The 26,797-nt window shown below is 38.8% G+C and overlaps 1 protein-coding gene and 1 pseudogene across 5 annotated transcripts in view; both read left to right on the forward strand.

Moving 5' to 3' along the window:
* Positions 1-26,797, forward strand: part of LOC131304287 (phosphoglycerate mutase-like protein 4) — a 48,590-nt gene that overhangs the window by 16,946 nt on the left and 4,847 nt on the right. For 2 of the 5 annotated variants that reach the window (XM_058331483.1, XM_058331482.1), the window contains exons 2-3: positions 25,259-25,369; positions 25,710-25,792. In XM_058331483.1, coding sequence (XP_058187466.1) covers positions 25,259-25,369; positions 25,710-25,772 — 174 coding nt within the window. In that variant the 3' untranslated portion in view covers positions 25,773-25,792. The remainder of the gene's footprint in view (positions 1-25,258; positions 25,370-25,709; positions 25,793-26,797) is intronic. The other 3 variants (XM_058331480.1, XM_058331481.1, XR_009192345.1) reach the window with 2 other exon arrangements.
* LOC131304286 (valine--tRNA ligase, mitochondrial 1-like) lies at positions 1,360-12,309 on the forward strand (annotated as a pseudogene).

A 26,797-nucleotide genomic window follows, 5' to 3' on the forward strand; every position in this document is an offset into this window, starting at 1 on the left:
ACTGCCCTCCCCTCCTTTACCTGAAAATACCAAGGGACCCCCCTCTCCTTTAATTGGACGTTAAAAACAGATGGAAAAGATTATTTCTCTCTCCACCCACTACTAAAACTAAACTAAACTCCCAAAAAAATAAAACCATGTCATTGTACTATAATTTTTACAATACCTATACTATCCTTACCAGACTCTTTACCCCTCTTATTTATAAAATATAAAATACAAGCATCACTTCACTTTGTATCCGTTTCACTTTGAAATTTTGTCCTTATTTAAAAGGATTCACATTTGTTAATCTTCTATCAAATTTTTGTGAATTATTAGTTCGTCTTGATAAGAGGAATTGAAAAAGTAAAAAATTAAGATTTTTTCCAAATATTTTGAGAAATTCAGTATTTTGGGTAAAAATAATAATTTTGTACTCTTTTAATTCCTCTTGTTGAGATAAGCCAATAATTCACAAAAATTTAACGCAAAACTTGCAAATACGAAAAAATTCAAATATGAATAAAAATCAAAAAGCCTAAAAATCCTACAAACAAACCCCGTAAAAATCAAAAAGCCTAAAAATCTCACCAACAAGCCCGTACCCTCCATTGCCAATAGTTTGTTTTTTGGTTTTTACGGGATTTGTTTGTGAAATTTTTAGGCTTTTTAATTTTTGTTCATATTCGAATTTTTTTCATGCGTACTTGTTTGTGGGATTTTTAGGCTATTTTATTTTTGTCCATATTTGAATTTTTTTTGTATTTACTAGTTTTGTGTTAATTTTTGTGGATCATTGGTTTGTCTCAACGAGAGGAATCAAAAGAATATAAAATTATTACTTTTATTCAAAATATTGAATTTCTCAAAATATTTGGTAAAAGTCTTAATTTTTTACTTTTTCAATTCCTCTTATCGAGACGGACGAATAATTCAAAAAAGTTTGATAGAAAATTAGCAAATGTGAAACCTTTTAAATAAGGACAAAATCTCAAAGTGAAACGGGTACAAAGTGTAGTGATTTTTGTATTTTATATTTTATAAATAAGAGGGGTAAAGAGTTTGGTGAGGGTAGTATAGGTATTGTAAAAAATATAGTACAATGACATCGGTTTTGTTTGGTTGGGAGTTTAGTTTAGTTTTAGTAGTGGGTGGAGAGAGAAATAATATTTTCCATCCGTTTTTAACGTCCAATTAACGGAGAGGGGGGTCCCTTGGTATTTTCAGGTAAACGAGGGGAGGGCAGTGTTATTTCAAAAACCTCAGGGGAGGTTTCTGTTCGTGTCAGAAACCTCAGGGGAGGTCAGTGAAATTTGCCCAAAGCTTTAACACAGTAGTATAATAATACCCGTAGAGCTAGTAGAAGTTTTTGAAGCAGAGCTTGCTCTGAGTACTCTGAGAACACTCCTCCCACCTTTTGAACCAGAGCGGGAGGAAAAAAAGGGGTTTCTAGGTTTCTAGGTTTCCTATTTCTTCCTCTTGTGAAACCCCTAATCTACTCTTCTCTCACATTCTTCCACAATTTAATCAGATTTCTCTCTGTACTCTCTCTTTCTAGATCAGATTTGAGAAAAAACACACACGGGCACAAACACAATCAATGGCGGCCGAGAACAGGGACCCCTTCAAGAAGACCAGCGTGTGGCTCGGCACCTACGACTCCGCTGCTGACGCCGCCCGCGACTATGACTCCGCCGCCCTCTCCCTCCGCGGCTCCAAGGCCAAGACCAACTTTTCCCTTTTGCCAACTCGAACAATCACTCGATCCACAACAACGATAACAACACCACCGGTTTAAATCGCCGGTTCGGCGGGAGGAGTGCCGGAGCAACTGCGACTCGTCGTCGTTGGTGGTCGACGATTGATGTCAGAACGATCTCATGTCGAGGTTTCAGAAACCTGTAGTATTTTCGTTTGATCTCAACCTGGCGCCGCCGGTGCACACATTCTCTCTCTCTCTCTTTCTGGGTTTCCTATTTCTTCTCTCACATTCTACTTTTCTCTCATGTTCTTCCACAGTTTAATCAGATCTCTCTCTGTATTTTCTATTTCTACATCAGATTTGAGAAAAAACACACACGCGCACACTCACACTCACACACACAAACACACACACACACACACACACTCTCTCTCTCTCTCTCAAGCATTTTGTTGTTTCGCTTTTAGTTTCCCTACTACATTGCCTGCAATGGTTTAAAGAAAAAAGGTAAATTGTTCTGCTTGGTGTTTCTGCGTGGTTTTGGGTAGAGTAGAAGGTGTCGTACGATTTCTGATGCAATTTTTGTTTTATTTTACGGTTTGTAGGTGATTAAATTTCCTCTGGAAGATGTTCACTGAAGGTCTCCACAATAGTACCCTTCAATGGATCAGAGAGGTTTTCTTATTTTACTCACTCAATATGTTCACATTCTTCTACGTGTGTGGGTATGTATGTGTGTGTTTTCATATGATTGTGTATATGAATATTCTATCAGTTTGAGACTGAGGGTTTTAGATACGCTAATGTGTTGATATTCTTCTCTCTGATTGATAGATAGATACAAATGTGTGTGTGTTTTTTTTTGTGTTCACATGATTGTAGCTAAGAATTTTCTTAACCACATTGAAATTCAAGGTTTACATGCTCGTCAATCATTCAAAATTGTGTGTGTGTGTTCATGCGTGTTTGTGTGGGTTTTCATATGTTTGTTTCAAGAAATTTCTTGAAATTCTGATTGCAATAATTGTCCAAAATTTATTCCGGTTTCAAAAACCCTACCCGGTGATGACATTAATGACAGTCGGTTTGTGCCCAAAAACGATATGACCACTGAGTCGGAGGATGACGTTTACGGGAGGAGATATTCGGTCGATTCTTCCCCAAGATGATAGAGTTCCCGCAAACAATGCAGCTGCACAGAGATATTACAGTTACGCCAGTTGGTCTGTGTATTTGGATGATGTTACTTCATCTAGGGAAATGATAGGGAGAGGGAATGGGAATGTGGCTGAGAGAATGATGAGGGTAGCCAATAGGTATCCAATTGGAAGGAATGAGGATGAATCCTCTGATTCTGCTGCAAGCTCTGAGTTTCGAGCATGCAAGTGGGATTAACAATGGAGCTGGGGCCCGTGTGAGAGCGTATGTCTCAGAGGGGTATGCATCAAGTGTTCCTTCGCGGTCTGTTCTCATTTTAAGTCCTCTTTTCATTTGTTTTCTATAGTGGTGATCTATAGTGAGTGTGAAGTAGTTTTTGCGGAATTTGGATATTGCTGAAAATACTGCTCCAACTTGTTAGTTTTTTCGTAGCTCTGAATTTTTGATGTTGTTTGTGGCTTACAAATAAGCATTAATGGGCTTTTTTTAGCTTCATTTATGCCCGAGCACGTGTGGTACATGTTAAGCTTCTGTTCTTTCGAACATATATTGAACGATCTTCTTGGAATTCTTGGAACTATTAAGTGAAAAATTGAAGTTAGTTGATATGGAATTTGTTTGATGTAATTTTTCCTTTGAGAGGTAGTTTGCATGATAATAGTATATACTAGACAAACTAGCAAAGGTACTTTTGCTGCATAGATTGGATTGGTCTGCTACTGGTAGTTATGAGATGAAAAAGCTTTTTCTTTCTCACCTAAACTAGGACAATTTGTTGCCTGCTAAAAACTCAACAAAAAGACAATAAAGTAGATAGGGACAAAGGTCAACTTGTGGCAATGTTTTGGATGAGATTTTGTTGACAGTTTTGGATGAGATTTTGTTGACATCACTAAGGCCCCGTTTCCACTAACCAAAATCACTAAAAACTTAACGCATTTTACCATTTCGTTTCCACTAACAAAAAACTTTCAGCATTTTACCATCTCTTTTCCACTAACAAAAAAGTTGTCAACAAACATTGTTTTTGCTATAGTAACTCTACTCACAAACCATCAACAACTTATTCACTACCGGAAACACCTAACAACTTCTTGACCACAAATAAAAATCTACAAATTTTTCACTACCGGAAACACCCCCTAAGGGTGGTTTCAGGTTATCCTCTCCTAATAAGGAGTTGGAAATTTTCTTTAATTACCTTTGTAGTTGACATAGTGGTTTTTGCGTGTCATGGTCGTGTGTCCATGGGTAGTTCCCCTTGGCACCTTTCGAATCTAATTTTAGTTAGCTTAAAAAATGTTATGGAACAAATAAATTCTGCAGAGGTGCCAAAAATAATGAGATGCGCCTTGGCATTTGTTCAAGAACCAATGACGTGGTGGAGCCCCTGATAAAGCCTCAGTGGTACGTAAGTTGCATCAGTATGGCCAAACAAGCCCTTAACGCAGTCTTTGATGAGGAAAATAAGAAAATGGAGATCATTCCGAGACAATATGCTACTGAATGGAAAAGGTACTCTCAAATGTGATTTTATGTTTAACATGTGATTTCCTGCTACAAAGAGTTTCTTGCCATCATGCGGAACCACGAATTACCAATATCATGAATCATTCTCCTCCTCGAGTAGGAAGCTTTGCTCTGTTATCCACATCTTCACTTGTTCACCACAATTCAGTAGCTTCCGTCGGGAAGTCTTTAAATATGGGAAGTGATTTTTAGCTGTGGCCTTATCCATCTGTTTCACAGAAAAAATCCATTTTCAAGCCTTTGTGGGATCCTTATAATCCTGAACTGGAACTGTAATGTAGATGTGATTTCTTTATGCAATGCTATTATGAACTGAATTATACCTTCCAAACAATCGCAGATGGCTTGAAAATATTCATGATTGGTGTGTCTCAAGACAACTATGGTAGGGGCACCGTGTTCCTGCTTGGTATGTGACACTGAAGGGTGATGAACTGAAAGAACTTGGTGCTTACAATGACCATTGGGTGGTTGCTAGAACAAAGGAAGAGGCTCGGACTGAGGCCAACAGAATATTTTCTTGCAAGGAATTTCAGCTTGCTCAAGATCCTGATGTTCTGGACTCCTGGTTTTTTTCCCATTGACTGTGTTAGGTTGGCCAGATGATATAGACGATTTGAAGGTATTTTATCCCACATCTATACTTGAAACTGGGCATGACATTCTCTTTTTCTGGGTTGCTCGTATGGTGATGTTAGGATTTAAGCTGGGAGGTGATGTACCTTTCAGGAAGGTGAGTGGATTTCTTCATTTCATGTAGCGGCTGTAGAGCCAGTTTAGATATGCCATCAGATGCTATTAGGTGTCAACCCATTGCCTGCCTTGTGCTCTTCTGATGTTTGCTTTTGCTTGTAATTTCTTATCACTGGCTCGAATCATCCTCAAGTTTCTTCCATGGTAGTAGCTAGGTGACGAATGTAGCCCCTTCTATTGTTTTGGAGAGGGTGGGCATGAATATCTTTTATCCCAGAAGCTAGGAATAACATCCAGTAAACGTTAATCTTTAGTTTTATTTTTATTGAAAAAGTGGAAAAGAAATTTCAAAACTAGATATTGGAAAAGCTTTAAAAAGAAGCAAAGGAACAGTTTTCTTAACCAAGCTTCCCGACAAACAGGGGGGAAATGGTTTTCACCCCATATTGGCTTAGAGTCATTAGATATACACTTCACCAATTTTTATTTTCACGAAAAGATGAAGTGGATTCACAGATTCACTTTGAACTGTCTACAGGTTTATTTGCACCCCATGATTCGTGATGCACATGGATGTAAGATGTCCAAGTCTTTGGGAAATGTTATTGATCCTCTTGGAGTCATAAGTGGAATGATAACCCTTGAAGGTCTTCAAAAGAGATGGGAAGAGGGCAATTTGGATCCAACAGAATTGGAAGTTGCAAAAGACGGACAAAGCAAGGACTTCCCTAATGGTATTCCTGAATGTGCTGCTGATGCTCTGCGTTTTGCCCTTGTCTCTTACACAGCTCAGGTGCATTGCTTTGTCAAGACCCTTTTTTTCCTCCAGATTTTCCTTTGCTTATTTGGTTGTCTCCTTTTGTCCTAGTCTGATAAAATAAATCTGGACATCCAAAGGGTGGGTTGGCTATCGACAATGGTGTAATAAGCTGTGGAATGTGGTGCGATTTGCCATGAGTAAACTTGGAGATGATTATACCCCTCCAACAAATATAGTTCCAGATGTTGTGCACTTAAACTGTTTAGCTGCCGCTGGATTCTTTCCGTATTGAACAAGGCTATATCCAAAACGGTGTCATCCCTAGATTCATTTGAGTTTTCTGATGCTGCAAGTGCAGTTTATTCATGGTGGCTTCGCTAGTGACGATCCAAAATTTGCATCTGCAAGGAGTTCTGCAAAAGACACCTTTTGGGTGTGTCTAGATAATGGGCTACGATTGCTTCATCCATTTATGCCTTATGTTACTGAGGAATTGTGGCAGCGCCTTCCTTCATCTGTGGATTGTAATTTGTACAAGGATAGATTCAATCATGCTATGCGAGTACCCATTAGTAGCAGAGGTAATATTTTTTTTCATATTTGTGTATTATTAGTGGTGATACACAAATTATCTTTCTGTGGGTACTAGTGACCTTAGGTTTGTCAGAAGTTTGTTTACGTTTTTGTTTGATAGAACATGAGGTTTGAAGGAACACGAGGTTGAATCTTCTGCTTGATCATCTTGCGCTATGACATATTAAGTCATCAGTTAAATAAGTTGTCAAGAATTTTGTCCATAGTGACAGCCTGACAGGGGTACGAATGCTTATTCTTGAGTTTCATTTCGCAGACTGTTTGGGTGGCAGGAAAAGCTAACTATTCGATCATGTTACGTCACATAAAAATATACTTCAATAGTTGCCTGTGTAGTTTTTTCCTACGTTGCTTTTGTGGAGTCTATCTTTTAGGTTGTTCATAGATTGGGTTGTGGGGTATCATGGCATATTGGTCATATTATGCTGGGTTGGACCAGCCAAAGCCATCATCCGTACCTGACCTTGAAGTTTTTTCTTTCAACCAGAATTTTTGTTGGTTACCCTGTTTAGATACCACAACTCTGCTCCCCACGTGGCATCGCCATGTTGTAGACTCATCAATTGTGAGGTGACACATGGACAGATCACAGGCCAAGTCGGCTGAGGAATTGCACTTGTTGCGCTACCCTGGGCCTAGTTGGAGGTTAGAGTTCCTGAATTAGGTATGCCATTACTCTATCCACTAACGCTGATCTTGGGCTATCTCATTGCTTACTACCTTCGATGCAAAGTCTGCGAAGTAGGTATTTATGTTGACATAGAAGATAAATTTTGTTTGTTATAATTTGAGGTTGGTTGGTTGTCAGGTACTTAGACTATTCTTTATATTTAATGTTGTTATGTGCTTTCTTATGGAAGAGAACTTACTAAGCAGCTTTAGACTTCTACTTGCAGTTATCTTAAACGTGGCAAATGCTGTCAAATTTCTTGGTTCAGTGCATTTGTTCGCCCGTTAAAAAAAAAAAAAAAAATCTTGGTTCAGCAAGTTTGTAGCTCTAGTGTGTTCTTAGACTCGAATTATTCGTAAACAGGATAGTTTTTGCTAAGTATTTGATTGAGCTGTTGTAAGGGTTTGAAAGTGTACAGTAATTGTCAGCCAACAAGTTACTTTGCATCTACCTTCTTGTTTGTACCTAGAAACAAATGACTGATTGGATGATGGTTCCGATGTTTATTTTGGTTGTCCGCAATTCATTGTGTTAATAATATGTCTAATGTTTAGGTAAAATCAATCATTGCTCCTGCTAACTCGTTGCAACTGTATGCAGTGCTGGACAAATGATATGGTAGAGAGTGAGATGGATATGGTTGAGTCTGCGGTAAAATGACTAAAGTCACTCAGGTCATTGATGCTTGCAAAGGAAAGGCATGAAAAGTAGAAGTTTGAATGATATAGCTTTGTTACCTTTATGTTTCGAAAACACATTTTTCTTGATGAGATATTTTGTTGGAGCCTCTAAATATAGTTTACCTTTGAAGTCTTATAGGTATTGCTATGGCATGAAACTGCTTCCATTTGACAAGTTTTAGATGGTGTGAATAATGGAAATGGTAATTTCATGCCAAAGTATTTTGTTAGGATATGAAATTCTAGGTGACTTGAAACATGATATTTTATGTTTACTGCTATTTTAAGCAGCTTCAAAATTTATAGTTGGAGAACCGCAGACATGACAGTATAAATTTGTTCCTTAACCTGGCCAAGGTGCTATGCAGACATAGTTTAACCTGGCCAAGGTTTTACTACAGTCTGTAAGGGTTTTTGCAGACTAGTAAATGATTGCTGAAAATGTGATTTAGCTCCATTCCCCTAAGATTTTAACAGCCCCCAAATTTAAGCAAATTCATATGACGGGGTTTTTTCTCCTAGGATTCAGTTAGAGTCGTGACGGGGGAATGGGTAGGATACTAATAAGCCATTTCATGAAATTTAGATTTGAGTTGAAATGTTGTAAAATCTATTCTACTATGTTGTCATTATAGTGGCAAGATACTATTCTATTTTCAGGTGAGCTGCTTTTGCACTCTGCCGAACTGATGCTGATGAAGAGATTGTCATGAGCCATGAACTTGAGATTTCTACTCTTGCCACATTGTCATCCCTGAAGGTATGCATATGGATCTTTCATTTTCCGGTGCTGGATTTTGTTAAATCTATGTTCATGATTAGTAAAGGAGTTCTCGCGAGTTTGGCTCACTTAGAGCAAACCATGCTACTGTCATTATTCATGACTCAAACTTGAGATTAGAATATAGGCACATTGAATGGATGAGGGAAGCTCAATCATCTCCATACTCAGCTCATTGTGGGTGCTTGCATATTTCAAAAGTTGTATGTGATTGACAACTCTACGTGGGTGATTAACAATTCTTAAAAATTTCCCTGGATTTTTTTAAAGTTTATTTTGCAGAGTTTCTGTTTTGACCTGACAGGTTCTTCTTTCCGCCGGCAACATCATTATATCTAAGTTTTGAAATCTTCAACTTTTGCCTGAAAATAAGTCTTTAACCGATGAATGAAGGTGTCTCAAAAACTTTGCACTTGTTAGCATTGCTTTAATATGTAATTTAATGTATAGATCAAGGTTACCTTTCAGTTTGTTCTTTTTGTATTGTTAAGTTCTTCTGAGCCTGAAAATGGTATTCTTTTTTTTTGTAAGGTTCTAAGGGAGAGAATGATGCCGCTCCAGCTGGATGTGTAGTATCTGTGGTTGACAAAAACCTTTCTGTTTATAGCTAGCCTTCTTGACTAGCTAGTTATTTTATAGTTCAATTGGTTTAGCAACCTCTTCGCTCACTCCTTTCCACCAAGGCAGAACCACTCCTTTCCACTAAGGCAGAAATTTATCAGAATCATGTGCGGGGTTAGGTGTTTGGTCTATCTGAACTTAAATTAATGCTTTACGATGCCTAAAATGGAGACAGCCAAATATTTTAGAGTGGAATGAAAAGAGGTCTGTGTGGATGTAACGCCCTTGTTTGGAAAAAAAGGCAAGTTCTTCAAAATTTGTTTTCCCAATACGATTAAGAATAGTATCTACTCTCCCTGATCGCATATAGTCCTCCAAAAAAGGGCCAACATCTTGCACATTTCTCGTCACCTCTAAGAATATGCTGCATAGCATAGGCACTAAGTTGGGTGTGGATACACACATATCACTTTCATCTCATGTGCATACGAGGATAGGTTAAACTTTTCTATCTTCTTTCTCTGTACCTTAGAGTGGGGCAATGTTCTACATGACAGCCAACCTCTCCTTTTTGGTTTCTTTTTTTTTCCTTTGGTGCGCAACACTAAGGATTTTGCTTATTTTCAACCAAAATGTCCAGAATGATGCTTATATGCTCCAAGTGTCGTATTGATCGACAAAATAAGCCCCAGATGTAGCATGTATTTTACATTTTCCTATTAACCGATGTTGGAGTTTGTTCTACATTGGTTAATTATCACTTCGAAAACTAGTATATGAACCTAGACGACCTCTTCATTCATTGCCAATTGGTGTTGAATTCAGAGCTAGGGTTTTGGAGAATTTGTGTTGCTTAAGCCTTAAGTGCACCTTTGTTTGTTGGAATCCATGTGTTGTTGATCGTTTGTTTACTTTCCACGTGTGAGTCAGGGGTCGCACGTGCGGGGGAGTGTTGGTGTTTGTCCTATATCAGTTAATTATCACCTTGAAAACTAGTTGGATGCTTTAACAAAAAGTATCCAACAAATTTACAGGTTTCACACGCTACTAATGATGAAATTCCAAGTGCACCTCCTTTTTGTGGTTCTGCAGGAGAAATAATGCCTTAGATTGAACCACAAGATAGTGCTAGACTGAAGAAGTGTGACCGGGCTCGCAAGGTTTGTAAAATGTTAGTGTTGATTTTTCTTTTCAGTTGTTGCCTATTTTGTTATTCTTGTGTATGGTTTTTAGAGTTTAGTTTCTGGAACATACCAATCAGCTAGACCCATGCTTCAAGTTGTTTCATGCTTTTATAACCGAATTTATTTGTTAAAGGTTGGACTTAGGTATATTGTATTTGTATTATAGGAGTATCACTAGTATAGAAGTTGTGGGACCCTCTGGTTTTTTCCCAGCTCGCCTCCCTACCTTTCATGCCAGGTATTTCTTACAGATTGTAGATATTTTTGTGTTCATAACTTCCTAGTTCTTAGTTATTTTTTCTTGGAAACCTTTCTTATATGCGTAATCAAATTCAGTGCACAATGGCCGTGGAATGCTGTGATAGCTTATGATGCATGTGTTCGGCTGTGCTTTCACATGTGGGCAAAGCAATGAATGGAAGCTCCCATGTTCTTGGAAAACGAATGTGCACTATTGTGCAACGCATTTCGGGGAGTTCATTTTTTCTTCTTTTTCTTGCTGCTAGTGGGCTATCATTTTGCAATTTCTCCTGATACCTTAGAATATTAGTGCTTCAAGAACCCCGGACAGTATAATAGGGATCGTAGGAAAATAAAACTATGATTAAAAAGCTGAAAAACTCTTAGGATGTGAAGTAAGGCATGATAGATTTATAAGCGCACTGATTCATGATAAAAATCTGTTTGTGATCCAATTGGCCATTGAAGTAAGGCATGATAGTTTGTTGACTATATCTGGTTGGAATGAACACCTATGCAGAATTCAAACAACAAGTTATCTACTTTAAGTTTTGGCCTTGACTTTTCAGACGTAAAGTCCCTTGCTCAACTACTCTTTCCTTTGTGTTTTGTTGGTCGTTTTGTTCACCCTTCTGTTAAATGAAATATAGAAGGGAAAATAAAAAAGGATGGTAAAACTCAATTTTTAGATATCATCTATTGATGGAACTTAGGTTTTGAGGTTTTTATTTGTCCTAACTCCTGGTTTACTTTTTACATTTGTGGTTATTTGTGCTGATTATGTCACTTACACTTTTAAAATTTGACAGGCTGATATTCTAGCATGTTGTAAACGTTTTGTCTTTTATTTCCTCACATGGACATTATTTTGTCACACGTTTGTTGTGTGAAGTCTGTTATTTTTTAGTCTGCTATGATGGTGTTGCTCTTTTATGACTCTCTTGGTGATTGTTTCATTTTGTGAGTTCTGCAATATTCTTTAGGGTGATGCTACATACAACTGTGAATTTTGCCATAAATCTTTCCCCGTTTCCCTCTTCTTTGCCTTATTCACCACCACCACACCAGACGACACCACCACTGCCGCCGCCATCACACCAGACGACCTGCACGCACGCACCACCACACCACACCAGCAGACCCTTCCTCCACCACACCCGTCGGACACCTCGATCACCAATATCGCCACCACCGTCGGCCACAATCACCAACTCCAATCATTGCCAGTCAACTCCAGTTACCACTAGTCACCGCCATCACCACAAACATACTACTTGCAAAAAAAAAAAAAAATGAACATCAATAGGACATTCAATCCCTAAAATCGCTACCAAAATCGGAAATTAACTTCCGAAAATATTTAGAAAATTCAAATTCTAATACCCGAACCCTTTATAACGCATCTTGAACCCATCTTGAAGATACATCATTTTTTTTCCCTGTTAAAAATGCACATTCCAAATGCATCATGCTCTGTATAACGCATTTCGTGAATGCGCGATTAACAACATGCATTTTGCTAATGCACAATGGGATTGGTTCGTCGACGGTGGCGTCCATTGTCTCTCCCCACCAAATTACCCACCTTCACACCATTTCTCTCCACTAGGGGTGTCAAACGGGTCGGGCCGACACGGCACGACACGGTACGACACGGTTAAATGTGGCACGGGCACGGGCACGGTCGTGCCCTGGCACGGCACGGCACGGTTTTAGTGGGCACGCGGACTGGCACGGGGCACGGAAGTGGGCAGGCACGGCACGGAAGTTGGCCTGGCACGGCACGACACGGTAGTTGAATGGGCACGGCATGGCATGACACGGTTCTAGCCGAGCACGGGCCCGACACGGTAGTTGAATGGGCACGGCACGACATGGTTTTGGCTGGGCACGGCATGACACGACATGGTTCTAGCCGGGCACAACACAAGGCACGGGAAAAAAGTTATTAATTTGACTTGTGACTCATGAATATAATGTGATTAAATGACAATAATTTTAATTACAAAACAAGGCATTTTAGTTTCATAATTTATAAAAAAATAAGCTTTTAAATTGGAACAACTAAAAATAAATAAGGAAAAAACTAATTTTCAAGAAAAAAAACCTCCATGTGATTCAAACCCAAGTCCTATGGAACTTGGGTTTGAAGCACGGCCCGTTTGACACCTCTAAATGGGCACGACACGATTAAAAACGGCAATCAAGTAAAACGGGCACGTCACGAAGCATGACACGATTAAAAAATGGGCCAACATGGCACGACACGATTTAAGTAAATAGGCCCAGCCGGCACGATTGAAAATGGCACTACAAGATTAAAAAATGGGTTAGCACGGCATAACACGATTTAAGTAAATGGGCCCAGCCCGACACGACATGATTGAAAAATGGCACGACAAGACACGATTAAAAAACGGGTCCGCACAACACGACACGATTTAAGTAAATGGGCCCGGCCCGGTACGACATGATTGAAAAACAGCACGGCACGACACGACACGATTTAAGTAAATGGGCACGGCACGGCACGACACGAAGCACGGTTGGCACGGAAGTTGAATGGTACGGCACGGTACGACACGCACGTTTGACACCTCTACTCTCCACCAATTGGTTCAGAGAGACCATAATAGTGCTTCCAAACCTTTCAAATCCAAAAATCGAGAGTACAACAGCCCCAATAGTCTATGTATAAGGTGTTGAGATTAGGAGAACAAAGTTGCTGCACTTGCTTCCCCTTTCCACCGTGGAAAGACACATAGGAGCACTCGTTTGATGCACGCACGCGCACACTCCACTCTGTTTCTCTTTTCCCTCTTGTTTTGAGAACACACGAGCACACACGACAACTGTAACGACCCTGATTTTTAGTAAGTAAAAATTTCGTTAAAAATTTGAATTTTATTTTAATACTTGGATTCGCTTCCAAAAATTCTTTTTAATTTTTAATAATCCGTCATAATTAGATTTTAGTCTTTTAAAATTATATTTCTTGGCTAGAGATTTTACTTGGAAGGTATAGTTAGATTTTAACCAATTAGTTAGAGGAACCTAACTACCAATTCATTTAATTACCTTCTCCTAACTCTAGATGAGCTTTTTGAACCTCATTGAACCTTTCAAACTCTAATGAAACCTTTTGGACCTAGGTTATTATTATATACCTATACACACACACACACACACACACACACACACACACACACATATATATATATATATATATATATATATATATATATATATATATATATATATATATATATATATGACTAGTCAATCAAGTCATACTTGTCATCTTGGATCTTTACCCATTAGACGATAAAAGTTAGGAAAATTTTTATCCATTGGATAATAGACTTTCCATTAAAAAGATATCTATGCTAGATGATTGTTAAGTACAAATATATAGTTATATATGGGTATATATACACATGCCTAAAAGGACATATAAACATTATTTAAGTAGATATTACTTCACCCTTTTATCCATTGGTCAATGACCACTAGGGAAATTATTATCCATTGGATAATAGAATTAGTCTTGCCAACAAGTACTAGGGTTTATTAAATAAAACATTTTTCTTGATTTAATACCCTAGATTTTCTAAGTACATAATCTAGTATTATAATGAAACATGTGCCAATTTGGACTATTTTAATAAATGATTTTGATCTTATAATTTTTTATTAGATACTTGGAAATTTTACTAGATTTCATAGTACTATTATATATTTCATTACTTGGACATGAATAATATATATATATATATATATATATATATATATATATATATTATATGAACATGTGCTTAATAGATTTGTTTATTAGGAAAATCTTGGCCTATATATATGAGAGAGAGAGAGAGAGAGAGAGAGAGAGAGAGAGAGAGAGAGAGAGAGAGAGAGAGAGAGAGAGAGAGAGAGAGAGGGGCTGAGAGAGAGAATGAGGGAGAGATTGGAGAGAGATTTGGAAAGATATGGGAGAAATTTGGAGGGTACCATGACATGATCTTCCTACATACTTTCATTGTCCTTATATATTTACCTATTCACACAATCTTTGAACCATCACTCTTTCTCCATCAAATCTTCCAAAATCAAATCCAAAGTACTAAATCTAGCCATGCAAGCCTAGAACTAGGTCTTGATCTTTCAAAGAAATCATGACAAGTTGCATAAAAAATGAGATATGGAGAGGGAGAGGGAGAGAGATTCGGGTGAGAGGAAGGAGCCTTGGCCTATAAATACCAAGCTCATTCAAGTTTAAACTCACACCTTCACTCCTTGCTCCAACTTCTCTCTAGAATTTCTAAGCTTCCTTTGTTCCAAAGTTCAAGTTTCTTGAGTTTTTCTTGAAGTTCTTCAAGAAACTCATCCTAAACCGCCACCCGACCACCCTCTCAATCCAAAAAGTTTAAGTAGTTTAGTCAAGATCTAGTTTCGGGAGAAAACCTTTCTCTTTCGAAGCTACCAGAAGTCTATCGTAGGAAGTCACCCCGTCCAATTGTCAACTTACATTTCGTAGTCGTCACTACCGCCAAGAACGGTAGATTTTTCCTATCTTCTAATCCTTAGTATATGTAGATTATTCTTATCCCTTATCTCTAAGTATATGTAGAATACCTCTACTTACTTACACTACGTATGTTGTTTGTATATCGAAATGCATGGAAGTATTCGTATTTTGATCTTAAGGATGGTTATGAGCATGTATATATGATTACTTGGATTACCTGTTTGATGTGTGATAAAGCATAAATGGTATCCACTCTAAAGGCGTCCGTACATGTGGTGTTATGCTTTAAGTTGTGATATGAGCATGATAGAATAATATAGAGTTGGGTGATCTTGCTAGTTTATTTTCAGGATTACAATTAATGATTTATGATTACGCATGTGAAAAGTCCTACCGCGGAGTCTATGCATGCAACGTGACACAGAAATTGAGAAAGTAGAAACATGACACTTAGGGTGTGGTTAATGAGGAGATGTGTTTTGAAATCGCAATATGGCCGGACTTGGTAGCCCATTGTGTGTATGAAAACCCGCGATGAGGCTGGCCTTAGTAGCCCATTGTGTGGATTGTGAAAACCGCAACGTGGCCGGACTTGGTAGCCCGTTGTGTGAATGAAAACTCGCAATGTGGCCGGACTTGGTAGTTCATTGCGTGGATTCTGAAAACCACAATGTGGCCGGACTTGGTAGCCTATTGTGAAGATTGCCAACGGGGCCGGACGTGGTAGCCTCATTGGTAATATGGCTTGGTTATCTGTGAAGAGGAGCCAATGCAGATTTTGTGTGCCAATGGGAACCTGGTGCGGCAGAACTGAGGTTGGGTGTGTAAAAATGATTTTGGAAATGATAATTCGGTATATGGAAAGTGAAAATGAGACACAGTTTACGATGAGTCGCGTAGGAGAAACTTAAAAAATCATGGACACCAACGCTAGGAAGATAGCGAATGTGGATGTGTCATTGTTATTCATATTTATGCATGAGTTATGTGACAATCATGAGTTTGTGTGCTCTATAACCTGCTATTTGTAAGTTATGGGTTAGCAGGTATGGAATTGTTCTGCTGAGCTTTCGTAGCTCATGGTGTTACCTTTGGTGACCTTGACATATTATACTGGTGGCGACACTGGTATAATGTGTCAGACTTTGTAGATGAACAGGGTAAGCTGTACACCTTGGAGGCTTTCGGAGCCGAAGAGCTGACAAGGATGGTGGAGCTGTAGTTCGGAACCTTAGTTACCCTCCATCGTGTAATAAAAGTACTATTGTGAGAATTATGATATAATAAGAGTCAGACTCTGTTTAGAATTTTAATAAAATTGTCTATTTAACGTACCCAAAATTGGGGGCGTTACAGCAACTGTTCTCTCCACTTCTCTGTTTTCTCCACCGTCGCTAGTTATCGTGGAATGGTTTGGGGAAGGAGGAGGTGGGATGAGGTGAGTGTATGGCCGGAGTGGTGATTGGTATGAGGGAGGTGGGAGGGGGAGGAAGAAGAAGGGGGAAGAGGAGGATTGTGGTTGTATGTAGTAAAAGTAAGGCTATTTTTGTCCATTATTTTAAGGGCATTTTTGTCCGAAAGTGATTTATTTTAAAACAAGCTACATATAGTAAATTCGCAGTTGCAAATAGAATTACCCTTTTCTTTATCCTTGCATGTCTAGGAATGTGCAATATCTAGTAATTTAAGCTGAAGTGTTCTACTTGCTTTGTCTATTTCTTTTTTTTTCCCTCCCTGACTTGCTATTATTTATAGACTTACTTGTCGTGGATTCTCTTTCTTTTTTTCTCCCTGACTTGCTTACGTGTCCCATAACATATTTTTTGATTGTTGGCTTTACCCTGTATGATTCACAACATGGGAAAGGTTCATGATCTCACCATTCTTATACATTGCATGCAACTAGGCAACTGAAAAAATGATGGAAATTTGTTTGTTCATGTGCGACCACTTTTGCATCATATCTATGTAGCAATATCTTGTTATAGTTTGATATCCAATTGTCCAACATAACCAACAACATGATCACCATAATTGGCAACCCCAAATAATAGACCAACACCTGCAGTTCCGCACAAATACCGTAGTATCCATTTCACAGCCTCCCAATGTGCCTTTCCTGGACGCCCCATATAACGACTAACGACACTAACTATATGTGAAATATCAAGACGAGTACATACCATGGCGTACATAAGGCTCCCAATTGCGCACGAATATGGAACCTGAGACATATACTTCTCCTCATCCTTCGACTGTGGTGACAACTCAGCTGAAAGTCGAAAGTGTGCTGCCAAAGGGGTACTGACTGGCTTCGAGTTCTGCATGGCAAAGCGCTAAAGCACTTTAAGAATGTAAGACTTCTGATTCAAAAATAGTTTGCCAGCTACTCGATCTCTGCAAATCTCCATGCCCAAAATATGTTTTGCCGCACCCAAATCTTTCATCTCAAATTCACCACCTAACTGTTGTTTCAACCGATTGATTTCTGATACACTCTTGGCAGCAATAAGCATATCATCAACATGCAACAGTAGATATACAAATGAACCATCTGGAAGTTTTCGAAAATACACACGACTGTCATACTCACTTCTTGAATATGATTGGCTTATCATAAAAGTATCAAACCGCTTATACCACTGCCTAGGGGATTGTTTGAGGCCATACAAAGACTTACGAAGTAAACAAACGTGATCCTCCTTATCAGAAACAACAAATCCCTCAGGCTGACGCATATAAATCTGTTCCTCAAGCTCGCCATGCAAAAACGTAGTTTTGACATCAAGTTGCTCTAACTCAAGATTAACATGCAACAATAGCAAGTAAAGTGCGAATGGAACTATGTTTTACAACTGGTAAAAATACCTCATTGTAGTCAACACCCTCCTTCTGGCTGTCCTTTCGCCACTAGCCGAGCTTTAAACCGAGCGTCTTATACCCCTGGAATACCTAGTTTGCGCTTGAAGACCATCCAACAATCTTCTTCCCTTTCAGCGGTTCTGCTAACTCCCATGTCTAATTCTTCTGAAGAAACTCAATCTCCTCATTCATAGCAACAAACCACTGTGCAGACTCGGCGCTCAAAACAGCTTCCGTATAGCTTGAAGGCTCCTCATACTAACTGTCTCAACAACTGATAAAGCATAGGCCACCATCTCAGAATAAGCCGAATACCTTTCAGGAGGCCGAATCTCCTTCCTCGGCCTATCTTTAGCAATAGTGCGTGGTTTCTCAACTAACGCATCAACCTCTATGTCTAAACTCTTGAACTCCTCTTCAATTGGCTTCTCAATGTGCTTCTTCCCTGAGTCAGAAGATTCACCCAAAAACTCCACCTGCTTTGGAACACTCTGTTCCTGAACTGTACCATCAACTTCCTTAGACCCCTTAATCATAGAGTTTTCATCAAAAGTAACGTCTCTACTGATTAAAAACTTTGAATCTTCAGGACACCACAATCTGTACCCTTTCACACCTGCCTGATAACCCAAGAAAATACACTTTTTGGCCCGTGGCTCTAACTTACCCTCATTCACATGAGTATAAGGTGGATACCCAAACACATGCAGTATAGAGTAATCAGCTTGATGACCTGACCATACCTCAAAAGGAGTCTTACACTCAATAGCAGTCGACGGAAACCTGTTCACCAAATAGCATGTTGTGGAAACGGCTTCAGCCCAAAATTCTTTGCCCAATCCGGAATTGGACAACATACAATGTGCCTTCTCCAAAAGAGTGCTGTTCATTCGTTCAGCCACACCATTCTGCTGAGGGGTTTTTCTCACTGTGTGATGCCTCACAATGCCCTCATCACTACAGAATCTATCAAACTCGCAAAGACAAAACTCCATACCATTATCAATTCTCAAACATTTTATTTTCTTACCAGTCCGATTCTCAATCAAAGTTTTAAACTGTTTAAATGTATTAAAGGCGTCACTCTTATGTTTCAACATATACACCCAAATCTTACGAGAGAAATCATCGATAATACTCATAAAATAGCGAAAACCACCTTTAGAAGTTACCTCTACGAGACCCCAAAGATTTGAGTGAAATAATTCACCGTGCCTTTGGTGCGATGAATAGCTGTACTGAATTTTACCCTGCACTGCTTGCCGTAGACACAATGCTCACAGAAATCCAGCTTCTTAATTTTTTGGCCACATAGCAGACCCTGTTTGCTCAAAACTGTCATCCCCCTCTCGCTCATATGCCCAAGGCGCATATGCCACAAACGAGTCAAGTCTGAATCTGAAACCTCGGATGAAGCAACCGTTGCTGCAACACCTATAACTGTACTGCCCTGGAGTGTATAGAGAGGTTACCACGTTTCTGACCCTTCATCAGTACTAATGCACCCCTTGAGACTTTCAAAACTCCACCTTCACCGAGGAATTTGCAACCATGAGAATCAAGAGCACCCAGGGAGATAAGATTTTTCTTCAAATTTGGAACATGTCAAACCTCAGATAAAGTCCTAACAATACCGTCATGCATCCTAAGCTGAAACGTTCCTGAACCAACAGTCTTACAGGCCATGTTGTTGCCCATCAGAACTGTACCACCATTGACCGCCTCATAAGTAGGAAACCCTCTTTATGCGGACGCATATGGTATGAACATCCAGAATCTAGAACCCACGCGGTATTAGAGCGAGAATCGTCCTCTGTAACTGATAACAAATTATCTGACTTATCTGAACTTTCAGCAATTCCAGCAATTACTTTACCCCCTTTATGGTCTTCTTTTTCCTTCTCCTTGAGTTTTAAACAGTCACTTTTCCAGTGCTCGGATTTCTTGCAATAATTGCACTTTCCCTTCTTCTTACCTGATGACCTGGATCTTCCCCTATTACTCGACTCTTCCCTTTCTGTTGTTCTTCCCTTAACAAACAAACTCTTCGTATGTGCATCACCTTCACCTGACACTTTTTTCCTCAATTCTTTCGAATATAGGCTGGCCTTAACATCCTCCATGGATATCGTGTCTTTGCCATATAATAGGGTTGTAACAAAGTGCTCATATGAAAGTGGTAAAGAACATAGCAAAATTAGGGCTTGGTCTTCATCCTCAATTTTACTATCAATATTTTTTAGATCCATAATAATACGATTGAACTCGTCTAAATGATCCTTAATAGGTATACCTTCTCGCTTACGAAACGTATAAAGACATTTGAGATATAACCTGTTGGTGAGTGACTTCGTCATATATATGCCTTCCAACTTCAGCCAAATTCCTGCTACTGAAGTTTCTTCTTCCACCTCGCGAAGAACGTCATCTGCCAGACTCAACTGAATAGAACTCAGAGCTTTGGCATCCGTATCATCCCAATCTTCCTCTTTGATTCCAGAACTAGTCTTGCCTAACAAAGATTTGTGCAATCCTTGTTGGGTTAACAATGCCTCATCTTTACTCTCCAAAGACTGAAACTGCTGCTCTGCCCATCAAACTTCGCAATCTCCAATTTAGCCGCCATAGCCACAATCGGAAATGAAACCCTAGTTTTTGCAACCTAAGGCTCTGATACCAGTTTGTTGTAACGAACGCTATGAATGCAAGCTAAGAACGAGAAATTGAAAACTAAACAAGAAATCACAAAAACACAAGATATACGTGGTTCCCCAAGATGGGTATGTCCACGGGTGAGGAGAGAGATGATTTACTAACCAACGTGAAGAAGAGATACAAAGAGCCGGCTATAATCCGTAACTCTAGAAAGGTCACAATATGAAATCCCAAAAGATACTTTAGAAGTTCCCCAAAAGCCCTATTTATTGGCTACAAAAACGGGAACAACATAATTAACCAATGTGGGACTAAAGAATACAAGGCATTCCCAACAAAGAGCTACATTTTATTTTACAACTTCAACTTTTGGGGCTAAAACTTGAGTAAGTTTCCATAGCTTTTCTTTTGACCAAGCTTTCCTCTCTTCAACCGCTGCCCACAAAACCCAATGTAAGTTCTTCTTGCGATATTGTGAAGAGGATCAACTAATATATGTATACTTCCCCAAGATATTTTGGGAATCATTGAGTGTGAGTGTGCGTGAATTGGAGTTTGTCATAGTGCGTATGTTAATAGTTTTTTGTGAGTGTGCTCCTCTTACACTCTATGCGGTTGAGTGGAAGTTTGTGGCTTTGAAAATCAAAGAGTCTGAGTGTTTTGGGTGAACTGTTTTTTGTGAGTGCTCAATTTGTGTGGGATATGAATATTCGGAGGTATTTTAGTGCTTGTGAGATTGGGTGTTTGTGTGCTTCTATGTGGGTTTGTGTTTGCAACCATTTATCAATAGTAAGGATAAAACTTGAAATTCCGGATTTACTAGTTTTAATGGTTGAGTACACACCAATGTGTTGTAGCAATATGAGCTTCTAAGATTTTTCTTGCATTTTAGCAAGATTTACTTTCCCGATTCTCTATCTCTTGGTGCTGTATTTTTTTAGCAAATGTATGACAATTCTCTTTTAGCAAATATGCGACAACTATCCCGATTCTCTACTTCATCCATCATCATCTCTCTATAGTTTGCTTGTCTTAAAGTTGAACCACTGGTTGGACAAGTTCAAGTTGCAGGAATGTAGGTTTGCTACCTTGATGGTAAGTGTGTCTTTTATCGTTTTATATCGTTTTATGGATTTTCCTTGAACGACATGAAGAAAATATTCACCTTTTATCCCTGATTTGTTTCTGTTTTGTAACTACCAGAAGCTTATGCAAGCTTTTTACTATGCGCTATTGTGGTGGTTAACACTGGAATGATTTAACACTCTTACAATTGAAGGGAAATCATTGTTAAATTTTTGTGCTTGCCTGCCACAAACCGTAGACCCTTTGGAAAGGTACACATATGCGGAACTTCAACTACCAATCTTTCATATGTTCTTCTGACTTGAGGTTTATAATTGTTTCCTTTCATATTTACAAGTTAATTGTGCCAATTATGTCCCTTTTTTAGCACCATGGTGTTGACTTTATAGTTAACATTAGACGGATTGATACTTTAAGCGTGCAATGAAAGGGTAGTATTTTAATTTTTGTTTTCATGGATGCTCTTGCTACGAAGAGTTTGTTGGGTAAACTTCCTAGTGTTGTTTTGTGTCACGCCATTAATTTTCAACATAATTAAATAATCCATTTCAATAAAAGATTCTTGCATATCATATATGCTACCCAAAAGAGTTTTCCATCTGTTTAATTTACAAACAAGTCCCCAAGTTTAGATAATTATAACATTGGCGCACCGGCCTCAAAATGAGATTAAGTACAAGTACATACGAGCTAATAACTACAAATGATTTAGTCAAAAGAATTTCTAAATTAATTAGTTACAAAGCCATCTTTAATCAAAAGTAAGTCTATTACAAGATGAGTAAGTAACTAAATCAAATTAGCTTCCAAAATGTTTATCCAAGCACACCATAGCATGCAATCTATTGCCCGGCATTAAGACCTGAAAAGAAAGATTTCGTTGAGCTACACACTAGCCCAGTAGAAAAATCTTTACCAATCTTACATGCAAATGTGATGATAAGGGCAAGAGAAGTAAAACAAGAGGATATAGCTCAAAGACGAAATACAATCGACTCAAGGGTGTGTCAAACGTTCAAGGCGATCATTCTAAGATATGTTATAATCACATTATGCCATAAGGTTCACAATACTCAAGCAAGTAACAACTTTGACACAACTCACTATCCCATATTTCCACCATTGGCATTTCCACCCCTTGCGTTGCCGTATTATACCACGAGAGTCACCGTATTACCACCCCTAGCGTTACGGTGTACGCCAACATCTAAGGTCACCATATTACCACCATTTGCGCTACGAGACCATCTAAGTCTTCGTATTACCACCCTTTGCGTTACAAGACTTCCTAAATCGACCACCGACCCAAATAAGTATTTCCTCACTCAACATACAAGTTAAAGCTTTCTCAGAACCTCATTCATTCATGAAAACAATATCACAAATATGCCACAAACGTTCAAAAGCAATCATTCATTCGCAAGTTGCATCTTATTAACATTTTAACCAAGTAAACTATTATTCATTCCTTACTAACGGAAGGCCAACGAGTCAAAAATAACATCCACTAATCATAGGAAGTCATAATGACAAAACAAGAATCATAGGAGTAGCCAATGGATGTTAGGAGACTGACACACCCCCACTCTAACAGTCATAACTTTTTGTGTACTTAGAGTCTTTAGGTGATTTGGTGGCAATGAAAAGTTAACTTCAAGGCCTTCGAATTGATATAAAATTTGCATGAATTCGACATCGGACAAGAAAGTTATGGCAGTTTGAAGTTGGGCTGAAACTCAGAAGACGAACAGAAATTCTAGAGAAGGGAGGGATCGATCCCCCATCACCAGGGATTGATCCCTGGGCTTGCTGGACCAGAAATGAATAGGGGGATCGATCTACCAAGTTTTAGGGATCGATCCCTAGGCGATTTTTGGCCATTTTTGGCAGATTTCGACAGCTTTTGAAATGAACAAAGGGAGACGATCAAAGCTCAATTCTTACACCAAACCAACATATAAACACATAGAAGAGGTAAAGAAGTCTCTACCTCTCGACGAACACCAAGATCTACGAGATTTGAGCGAGCCCTAGCCTCTTTGAACTTCAAATCTTCGATTCAAGCCTTACCCAGTGAAACCCAAGAATTTTTAAGCTTAGGAGCGAGATTACAAGGCCGAAGGGAGGTTGATTCTTGGAGTTCTTAAGTGATTGGGTGAGGTTTTTGAGTGAGAAGGGGAGAGAGAGAGTTCGGCTGAGAGAGAGAGAGAGAGAGGGAGAGATCGGATGAGAGAGATAGATGGGAGGATGAAAATGATTCTCTACACACACACCCATCCCTTATATCTTTAAACTACACACACACTCCCTCAAGTCTCACTTCTTTCACTTAGATCCTCAAATCAAACAATCACCAATTAAACCATATTCTCCAATTAGTCATTTAAATAACATTTCAATAATTAAAGAAAATACAAGTCTCTACATTTTGCAATATGCCGCCACCGCTACTCTATTATGAATTACCTTGCTGTTTTCTTCATTTCTTGGCTTCTAAGAACTATCTTTATAGTTGGGAATTGGCAATATTAGTTTAGTTGTGCCGGTGATTTTGCTCTGAATTCTACTCTTTTTATTTTGCTATCTTTGTTGATGCATTGGCCTTGTCTTTTGTAGCTGCTAGTCGGATGTTTTTTGGATCTTGTTTTGAGATTCCTTTAACTGTTCCCTTGCTGTATTAGCTGTTTGTGCTGTGATTGGATGAATGGTTTTTTGGATCTTGTTTTTTGTGTTGTGTTTGTTCCCATGCTGTATTCACTATCTTTAATTGTTCCCCTGCTGTATTAGTTGTTCCTGATGTGTTTGGGTGCTACATATGTCAACAGCTCATTAGTTAGAGTTGGTAAGAATGCTAAATTTCAAAAAAAGGATTAGATGGCCTACCAATAGCTCTAGTTAAGCAGTAGCTAGCTGCTGGAAAGATAATGAATGCTATTCTCAACTTAGTCTCTATAGGCCAGCTTGTCGTAATTGTATCAGCTTCACTAACCCAGGTAAATATGAAACAAGACGAAGGTAGAGGTTAGACAAGCATCCCACGCCTATTCCTCTCCAAGAAGTCTTGGAGGTTCCTTTCTATCCATTACGGAGGTTTCATCACACAACATGCTTATGTAGCCCTTTGATTGAGTCCTATTTGTACGAAACAACCTTAAGCTGGGGTGACTAGGAAGTAGTGTCCCATCTTGTGTCACTTCTGAAGACCCTTCGTTAGTTCCCTATTCCTTCCTGTGAACCGATACACATCTTCCGGCTAAGCTAGCCCTAAACCTAGCCTCTTAAAAAAATAAAAATAAAAATAAAGAAATGCTTATGTACCATTGTATCTGTGATTCTATTTTAGTAGCATATTGTCTTTCATCCTTTATAACTTCAATATGCCTGCTAGTTCTGCACTTTTTCCCTTTCTGGTCGTATTCATTTATATTTTGGTTGCAATTTGGTACGTTATTCCCCACTCTCCCCAGGGCCATCTTGATATTGAGTTAAATGATGTGGGGAGAAACAAGCAGCTGCAGTATGTTTTAATTCAGAGGACTTAGTCTTGTTGTGCCTTCATTTAGATTACTTGACAAATTATCATCATATTTTTCTCAAGGTAGCTCGTAGACTATCCAAGGGGCCTAAGATCTCTGTTGTATACTCATTTGACTTGAAAAGAGCCCTTGATACTGTAGAGACAATAGCAAGCAGCTGTGATGGTCTTCAGGTATGATTATGAAGCAACATTTCAATTTGGTACTCTTAGTATAAGAGGACAATATTTGGGCATCATTTTGATTTTACTGAATTGATGAATTCTTTAGGTAATAATTTCCACATAAACCTCGGTTTATACATGTTGAAGCAAAGGGTAAAGGAATGCTTTACTTTGAATGTAACTTGTGATTTTGTACTGGGAAAATCAGTCTCCTCTTTTTAGAAAGATATGTCCAATTTTGTAGCAATTTGAGATGGCTGAAGTATCATGTAGGATGTGAATAGTAAATGCCACTCGGACAACCTTGGATATCAGGCTGAAATGGTTTTCTGTCTTCTGGCATTTAAAGGAAGCTATGGTGCTTCTGAGAAGATGTGAGTTTCCTTCAAATTGGGGATTCCTAGAAAGATGAGAGGAAAGACAAATGATGAGGTATTCTTTGGTGGCATGAATTTTATCTTACGGAGTTCTTGAGAATTGAGATGCTTCCATATGGGATCTAGTACTGAATCCCACTATCATTGTGGTTGAGTGAGATTACGGACTCCAATGATTATGCGATGTTGTGTAGCCCATTGCTAATTGAAACCAAGATGAACATTGAGACCAGAATCTCTGATAAAGAAACCACTAACCAGTATGCATCTTGGTATACCAGTTACAAGCAAGGGGATTCCAATTGAGAAGCCAAATTTCGAATTGTAATATTATCCAAATTTATTGTTCCTTTTAATGACCCAAATTGAATGACTATACGGTGGAAGAAGCTAGATTCAGCAGGAAGGGGAATTTTATGTTTGATGGTCATAACTGTAGTAGTTGTCAGGTTTTGATGGGACTACTGGCTGATTGTGGTGATGATGGATATAATGATGACAACTACCTCAGGAATAAAAACATCAAAGCTCAATGCAGAGTTATTTGTTTGATCTCCATCCCCTATTCCCAAGACAACACAACAAATGCTGAAATGATAGCATGAACTAGCGACATTTCTACATAAACCTACAACAGTTGAATTGATAGGAATGGGGACTATCCCAATAGTATATAAAGATTGATGACCTTTGGCCTTCAGCCTTAGAATGGGTTTTAAATGTCATTGGGGGGTGGTGGAGTGGAGACTAAGTTTCTCAATAGTGTTTACTAATTGTATTTCTTAAATTATCTCAAAACCCACAATTAATGATTTTGATTAGTGAAAAACCTGCACTTTTTAGGCTTTCAGTTGAAAGTAGATGCTAGGGCTTAAACGACAAGGTAGGGCTGCATAACAAGTCGTGCCAAGTCGAGCTTCAGAATGTTCAGGTTCGGCTCGCCATATTTAGGGACTGCTCGAGCTCGAATCGAGTTGCAAAAATTGGGCTTCAGCTCGACTTGAAAGTTTATCGAATGACTCAAGCTCGGCTCGCTCTAGCTCGGGAAACGTTAGCCAGC

The sequence above is a fragment of the Rhododendron vialii genome, chromosome 10a, assembly GCF_030253575.1.
Source record: "Rhododendron vialii isolate Sample 1 chromosome 10a, ASM3025357v1".
Lineage (NCBI taxonomy): Eukaryota > Viridiplantae > Streptophyta > Magnoliopsida > Ericales > Ericaceae > Rhododendron > Rhododendron vialii.